This window comes from Rhinolophus sinicus, linkage group LG14 (assembly GCF_036562045.2).
Source record: "Rhinolophus sinicus isolate RSC01 linkage group LG14, ASM3656204v1, whole genome shotgun sequence".
Classification (NCBI taxonomy): domain Eukaryota; kingdom Metazoa; phylum Chordata; class Mammalia; order Chiroptera; family Rhinolophidae; genus Rhinolophus; species Rhinolophus sinicus.
In genome coordinates, this window is record NC_133763.1 from 46,508,633 (window position 1) to 46,516,509 (window position 7,877).

General features: G+C 47.6%; 1 protein-coding gene across 9 annotated transcripts in view; it reads left to right on the forward strand.

Annotated features, from left to right (window-relative positions):
• Nucleotides 1-6,131, forward strand: part of MAB21L3 (mab-21 like 3) — a 47,956-nt gene extending 41,825 nt beyond the window's left edge. For 7 of the 9 annotated variants that reach the window (XM_074318509.1, XM_074318510.1, XM_074318514.1 and 4 more), the window contains one exon: nucleotides 4,372-5,671. In XM_074318509.1, the coding sequence (XP_074174610.1) occupies nucleotides 4,372-4,605 (234 nt within the window). In that variant the 3' untranslated portion in view covers nucleotides 4,606-5,671. Of the gene's footprint in view, nucleotides 1-4,371 lie in introns of all 9 variants that reach the window. The other 2 variants (XM_074318508.1, XM_074318516.1) reach the window with 1 other exon arrangement.
• The last annotated feature ends 1,746 nt before the right edge of the window (nucleotides 6,132-7,877 follow it).

Below are 7,877 nucleotides of genomic sequence, written 5' to 3' on the forward strand. Positions count from 1 at the left end.
TGTCTGCATCTCCTGTTGGGCCTGGCCAGAGCCACGCGGAAGGGTGTGTGTGTGTGTGTGTGTGAGACGAATTCAGGATGGGGCTCTAGTGTCCGTATTTGCTGTCCTACAAATTATTCTTCATGGAGGTAGATAAACCGGGCTGTCTATGTGTCCATAACACCCCTGGCCAGGGTAAAATCTCCTCCACTTGCCTCCCTTCTCCTTTCTACTTCCCTCTTTTCCTTTTCTTTTCTGTTTTTTTTTGTTTGTTTGTTTGTTTGTTTTTTTTTGTCTTTTTTTCTTTTTCTTCTCTGTCACTATCTCTCGCCTCCTTTTATTTCACTCAAGAAACCAACATGAGTGCCCACCCTGGGCCAGAAACGTTGCTGAGGTTTACAAATGAATCTACAGCCTGGTGAAAGCTTGCGAATTGCTCACACCTCAGATAAATTCATGTTTTCCCTTGTGTTTTGACTCCCTCAGTCCCCACTCTAACCCAAGCACAGCCCCTCACTCACACACGTACCCACACCCTCTGCACAAGGGAGGAAACCAGGAAATGTGGACATTAGCACGTTGCTGCAAACCTACACTTCCAGGTTCCAAATCATTGGGCATAGCTTTTCTCTTGCTCTGCCAGCACCTGCCACCTCTTGCCCCAAACCCAACATTACACGTTCCCAAATGCACCCACTCTCTCACTCACTGACTCAGCAAATGTTTGCTGAGGTTACTGTGGGCCAGACATCTACCCCCGCACCTCACCTACTCTCTACCTGGAGGCACATGGTGAACAAATGCAGACGTAGGTCCTGCTCTCGTGGAACCTGTGGTCTAGCAGGGGAGATAGACTTTGGTTACACAGTCCTGCAGGTGTGTGAGGAATCCCACAAGGCAGGGAGCACCAGGGAGAAAAAGAACGTTGCTCTCTGAGGGCTCAGAGCAGCAGAACCTAACTAACCTGGACTGAGGGGTCAGGGCCCTTCCCCTGGGGAGGTGGCCTTTGATCACACTCTACTCCTCTTTCTCCAATCTCCCACTGTGCAGGGCGAACTGACTCTCATGTAGCACTGTGTGCAGCACACTGGGGTCGGGAAGGATGGGCCGCTTACAGACCGCACAGCCCCAGCCCAGCTTTGGCCCTTCTCTCTGACTTTCTGCACAGGTGAGGGCAGGCCCCTGGGGTGGCCACCTGCCTGTGTGCTGCCTTCCTTGCATGCGTCTACTTGCGTCTCCTCTCGTGCAATGGACAACCATTTTCCAGCCGTGCGTTAATCTTGTAGCTCTAACGTAATCTACTGGAGAGCAAGCACGGTGTTGCTCTTATACATTGCTGCTCTTGTACGTTACTCTCTCTCCCAGTGCTTTGGACACAGTAGTTGCTCAGCAAATATGTGTTGATCGAATGAATGAATGATTTCACATCGTATTCAACTCCCCCCACACCCTCTTAACATCACTAGTTTTTGCCTTCTTATCTTTTCTGATCATCTGTCTTTCCTGGCCTGCCCAAGAATCTGTTAATATCTCATTTGCACATACGGGGGCTTTACTCTGGAGTTTCAACAGTCTTCACATGTCCCCAGGTACATTCCCCTTTAAAAAAACATACACCTACCTGTTCTGGGCTGAGGGCATGGGCTTTCTGAAAACAATCTAATTCATTTGGTGGATTTAGCATCTTGCTTCCTTGCCTTTCCACAGACCACACTAGTACGAGTTAGAGCTGAGAAGCAAACGCCAGGCTGTCTCACGTCAAAACCCCACAATCTTAACCACTGACATCATCGCTTCACAGTTACGATGGATGACACACTTTAAGTGGCATGGATATTTTAGGCAAGATTGAATAGGGCCACCATGGGCCTCCTAGCCCTTGACTGCTCTCAAAACTGCATTCCACCCGTGGATTCACTTTCATTCCAGTTATCTCTCAATCCTCTAGAAGATTTTAGGGCAACTCCTTAAAGGTTGTCTGTTTCAGTCCTCCCTAAACCTCCTACATGGCACAATAACATTGTCTGTTTCCCTAAACCCCCTACATGGCACAATAACATTGTGCATTCTTAAGAATGGGCATTTAAAAGGGGGTTGTTTGTTGAGAAGGATGGACACATAGAAACAGGACTCATGGCCTTTTCACCAGTCTACCCTTGATCAAAGGGCAGGATTCTCTCACATTTAGGCATCGGATGGACGTGGCTGGGGACAGTGGTGTTATCCCTGATGATGGCTCGAGTGTGCAGGGCTGCACAACAGCCAGGCATGGTCACCTCACCTTCCGTCTGACACTGACCTAGAAAGTCGTCACCTCCTCTCCAAAGAGGCTCTTCCCTAAAGTGATTTCACGTGAAGGAAGAGTTTATCTTTCATTGGCTTATTTATTTCTAAAACCCACTCAAAGATGATCCCGGGTGTCACTGTTTCAGTGTGCTTGGGGAGATAAAAGCTTAGCGACAAGAGGAATTAATATACAATTATTTTTTGTATCTAGGTAACCTTGACTATCATGAAATTATCTCCAACTCACTCAAAGCAATATAATCTCAATCAAAACATGTTCAAAATCTTGCTCTGAACCTAAAACTGTTCTTTTTACTTTTTCGTAAAGACTGTGTTTTAAAATACTCAACATCTAAACCATACCATGAGTTAATACATTATTTCACTTGGTCAATAACCATCCAATGACTGCCTCCCATGGGCCAGTCCCTCTGCTGGGTGCTGGTGACATCATAGTGAAGAAAAACCAGAGGAGCCCTCTGCGTTCATGGAGTTTATAGTCTAGTCGGGCATACGTAGGAAATATAAAAATAGCGACTACCGTGATCATTGCTGCTTATGAGAAATACACGGCAAAGAGGATGTTTCATGGGTGTCATAGGGAAATTGGATCTGATGAAAGCGTTTCCTAGATAAAGGGGGGAAAGAAGTATGCTCCGTGCGGAAGAAGTGACACCAGCCAGGGAAGAACGTAGGGCAAGATGAGGCTGGGAAGGAACGTCGGGACCAAACCTTGCAAAGCAAACGGTATTAAGCGGTGTATTTTTCATTAACAAGCACTGGGAAGACTTGGAAGGATTTTGGAAAAGAAGAATCATAGATTTGCATTTCAAAAAGATCACACTGGCTGCAGTGTGACTGGTGACAGATTCCATGGTGACAAGACTTAGGTGCAGACTAGTTAGACAGCCACTGCAGAGGTCTGGGTGAGAAGAGGTGGGAGAGGATGGTAATACTGGAGATGGAGAGAAGTGGGTAGAGTTGAGAAATATTTAGGCAGGAGGATTGGCAGGGCTTGATTGGGATTGGTGGACGCCTGGGTTTGTGTCTTACATAACTGGCTGGCTAAGCAACTCTGGGGGCAGAGCAGGTTTGTGGGGGAAGCCTGTGAGTTCAGTCTGGACATGTTGACTGAAATGACTTTCAGATTTTTCAAGAAATGCCAGGTGAGGTAGTCAGTGGAAAGGCCTGAGCTGGGGAAAGAGAATGGCAAATCAGCCATATCCAGTAGGAATGAAAGCCACTGTGGGGGAAGGAAGATAGAATAAGAGGAGAGGAGGGCCTAGCGCTGAGAAACTCCAACATTTAAAGGCAGATACAGGAAAAGAAGCCTGCCAAGGAGTAGCTATAATGCTGAGAGAAACCCAGCCAGTATGATGTCTTGGAAGGCAAGTGAAGAATGGCGCAAGACAGAGGGTAGGGATGAGAGAATCAGATTCCACTGAAAGGCGAGGTACGGGGCTGAACAAGGCCTGCTGGGTTTAGCAATGTGGAGATGACTGGATCTCAGGAGAGCCGCTTTCAGAACTGATGGCAGAAGTATCCATACTGGAGGCAGGGAAGTGGGGGAGAGGGCATGACGGCAGAGAACTGTGAGAGCGTTCTTTGGAGAGACCGGGATTTGCAGAGGTGAGAGTTAGGGCAGGAGAGAGAAGTGGAATGAGAGAGCAGAAGAGCTTGGAAGGGGTTTAAAAGCCAGCGAGGAAGGGAAACCCATCACATACGGTTCCTGGAAGGAGGGAGGGATTTGCCCAGCTAGGAGTGGCACATGCAGCTCGGAAGAGAAGAAAACGCTGATGTCCGCAGGACGGTCTGGTCTGTGGGCATGAGGGTTTCCATTTTCCCTGTCAAGTTGGAGGCAAAAGCATGTGCGGGTAGGGTGGGGGTCCTGGGAAATGTCAGTGGAGAGCGAGGAAATTAACAGAGAGGCACAGGAGACCAGCAGGACAGGCCGAGAGCGCACTGGGGCTGGGTGGGGGTCATGAATTCAGGGCAGAGCCTCTCTGCCCCCTTCCAAGGCCATGGGAGCCCAGTGGTCTTTCTGAAGATAAGCCCCTCCATTGTCGGGAATGATGCCTGTTCTGACACCACGTCCTCCTTCCACAGACAGTGCTCTTTTGGACTTGTGAGAAATACCCCCACTCCAACGACTGGCAGGTCTTCAGCAAAGGATTCCTGCGCCTGGTGAGGAAGCTGTACAAGTGCGTGAGCCAGCACTTTCTCAAACACTTCTTCGTGCCAAAGAGCAACCTCTTGCGGTATGCCAACTCAGGTGAACTGGACGCCGTGGCCCAGAAACTGGCCCTCTTCCTGAAGGACCCCCAGATGGACCTGCCCTGAGGCTGTGCCAGCCTGGGGGCTCTTGGACATTTCATTTCTGGCTTGACCTCTGTGGACTGTTCCAGTCACATGCTCAGGAGCGAAGCTACGTACGACAGAGCAATTTACATCAGCCCAGTAGCACTCAAGAGGGAAAGCCTGTGTCCTCGGATGTCTGGCCCAGGCATCTGTGGAGCCAAGAAAGCATTTCAGCCCTCCCTAGCTACCTCTTATGGGGACAACTCTCATCAGGCCTCCCCAAGCCACAGATTCTGAACTGATGACAGTTCTGAATTTATTTTCCCTTGCTCAGGTGCTGGTAGTCGGGTGGGGAACCCTGGAAGGCCAGGCATCCGTCTGCTGCCCAGCAGTGTTTCTCCATCCCACTGACCCCAGGCTCGTTATTTTTCCATTTGTGAAATGGGACTGTTACCATGCCTCCCTGAGGGCAGGGCTGGGAGCCTCTGGGACTGTGCTGGGGCTCTTTCAAGGAGAAGGCATTGGATTAACAGTGTTCCTCACTGGTTTAGTGGCTGGCATTTGCATCCTGCGTCAGTAACCTTCCCGCTGATTAAACGATTCCGTCCGATGCGTTAGCGTGCCTGTGTAGCCCTCAGTGCTCTCCAGCTCTCCTAAGCGGTGGTTCCAGGTTTGTGGTTCTCTCTGCATCCCTGGTGTTCATTCTCCAAGTAGAGGAAGTGGTTTTGATGGCTAGTATCAGTCAAAGATGAAAGGGCAGCGCTGTCCGCCACCTTCCTCTCACCACTGCCCTCTCCTTGCTTCTCATGCTGTGGGGCAGGGATGGGACTACCTTAGATCTATGCATGAGCTCAGTGCTATGACCTGCGTGGAATGACTCGGGTGTCATTCACGTCTCAACACCTCCCTTTGCTCACTTCCTTCCTTCACTCATTCATTGATAAATATATGCTCATTGGGCACTGGGAATGCAACAAAGAGCAAGATGGACAAAGCTTACCTGATGGATGATGCTTAATGGTGGAGACAGGAGATGAACAACCGATAAATAAACGCAATTATTACAAACTAGCAAGTGCCCTGAAGGAATAAACAGAATATTGAAATAGAGCCACAGAGAGATCCTTGAAGGATGACAATGGTGAACAGTAAGGGGAAGGGAAGGGAGCCAGTGAAGACTTGGAAGCATCCCCTCGTCAGTCAGGTCACGTGGCGTTGGAAAGCTGGTAAGGAATTTGTATTTTATTCTAAAATGAAAGGTGTGACTTTTGGCCTCTCTCGGTGTCATGATCTGATTTGCATTTTAAGTGCTCATTCTAGCGTCTGCATAAAGAGGGTCTGGGGCTCACCCAGGGTCAGGAGGAGGGAAGGCACTCTTGAGCTCCATATTTTGAATTTTTCTGAGGTCCCAAGGCCACATATCCTATACAGCATGTTTATCAGGAATTCTAGTAGTTCTGGTGAGATCAATGGTTTCTTCTGGCATTTATTTAATGTTTCTCAATTTAAGAGAATCCTTTATGACTTAGAACATTTTCGCCAAATATGTAACAGTGAAATTTCTAAAAGCATGAACTGTTGATTTTTTTTTTTTTTAAAGAGAAGTCACATTTGAAAAGGAAACCAATTATTTTTACAAAATTACTGAAACCAAATGGCGGGGTTCCTGGGCTGTCACATAGGAAATCGTGGTTTTAAAATGTTGGGGGGATAAAAATCTTTCCAAGCATACAATGAGTTTACAGTTTTTGAAAACATGAACTGATGAGCAAACCCGTGTTTTGTTAAATCGTCAAAACTTGCATTCAAATTCTCATTCTTGGGTCTTGGGAAACATTTTTGAGAAGGTGTCAGATATAGCAAGCTTTATTTTTATTTATTTTAATGATGAAAGAAAACAGCTGAGCAAGTTTTAAAACAGCTCTGCAGTCACAGAATGTTAAAAAGTGTAAGTTGACTGTACCATTGATTTGAAATGTGTGCATGTGTACGGAGAGGGATGGTACTGTCACACTCCACATTGATGCCAGTAGATTCTTCCCACCTTTCCCTGTAGGCCTGTGGTTTCTGGAGGAAGTAGGGCTAGCTGCAGATTCCTGAGTGTTCCTACTGCTGGCCAGCAGAGGGCAGTGGGCGACCACTCACGAAAAGAGCCACGTTCCCACCCCGTCCCTTCTCAGCCCAGCAGGTGTCACCCTCCTCTGCCTATAATTTACACCTGGCTTCTCCAAAAAAGGAAGCAAGCAGGGACAGTGGATTCCAGCTCTTGCTAAATCATTTCTTTCCTGCCACTTTGGCCAAAATTCACAGCCTTTCTGCTTGAAGCTCCGATTTACAAAGGGAACCTATTAGAGGATAGTCCATCCTGGGGACTATGGCATATTCAGCTCATTCTGCTTCCGGGGACGGATTGCGCGGTTCAGAAAAGTCTGATAATATTACTACTCCTTTATTCTGGTCAGCCTTTTTTTTTTTTTTTTTTTAATTCTCCAAAAGACCTCTCCTATTCATCTCCAATCTTCTGGGCGCAGGATTGTTTTATAGTGGAATGGTTGGTATTCAGCCACTGTAACTGATCTGGTGGAGTTTGCATCCCAGCTCTGACACTGTAACCGCCTGCTCCGGCAAGTTGTTCAACCTCCGTAAATCTCCATTTCCTTATGGCATTGTTATGGGCTGTCGTGTCCCCTCAAATTCATATGTTGAGCTCTAACCCCCAATACCTCAGAGTGTGACTGTATTGGGATAAAGGGTCTTTGAAGAGGTGATGAAGCTGAAAGAAGGCTGTTAGGGTGGTGCCCTAATCCAACAGGACCGGTATCCCTTTAAAGTTGAGGAAGAGAGATCATGGGTGGGCGTGCAGAGACGAATAGGCCATCTGCAAGCCCAAGGGGAGAGGCCTCAGGGGAAACCAACACAGCTGGCACCTTGATCTTGGGCTTCCAGCCTCCAGAACTGCAAGAAAATCGTTTTCTATTGTTTGAGCCCCGCAGTCTGTGGTACTTTGTTATGGTGACTCTGGGAAACTAACACAGGCATCGTGAGAGAATACATACCTCATTGCTTTGATGAGACGAAACGGAATGATGGATGTAAACAGCTCTTTGTCTAGTACCTGGCATGGAGTCGAATAAATGTTTAGCAATTTAGATGCCTGCCCTCGTGGCCATCTGTCCATCTCTGCCATTCCAGACAACTACCTTCACCCCACATATGAATTCTTCATAAAGAAATTAGAAAGCATCACAAGGAAAACATGCACAGAATTGCACCACAAATTCCATAAACCCGCCTTTTCCTTTGTTCCTCTTGCT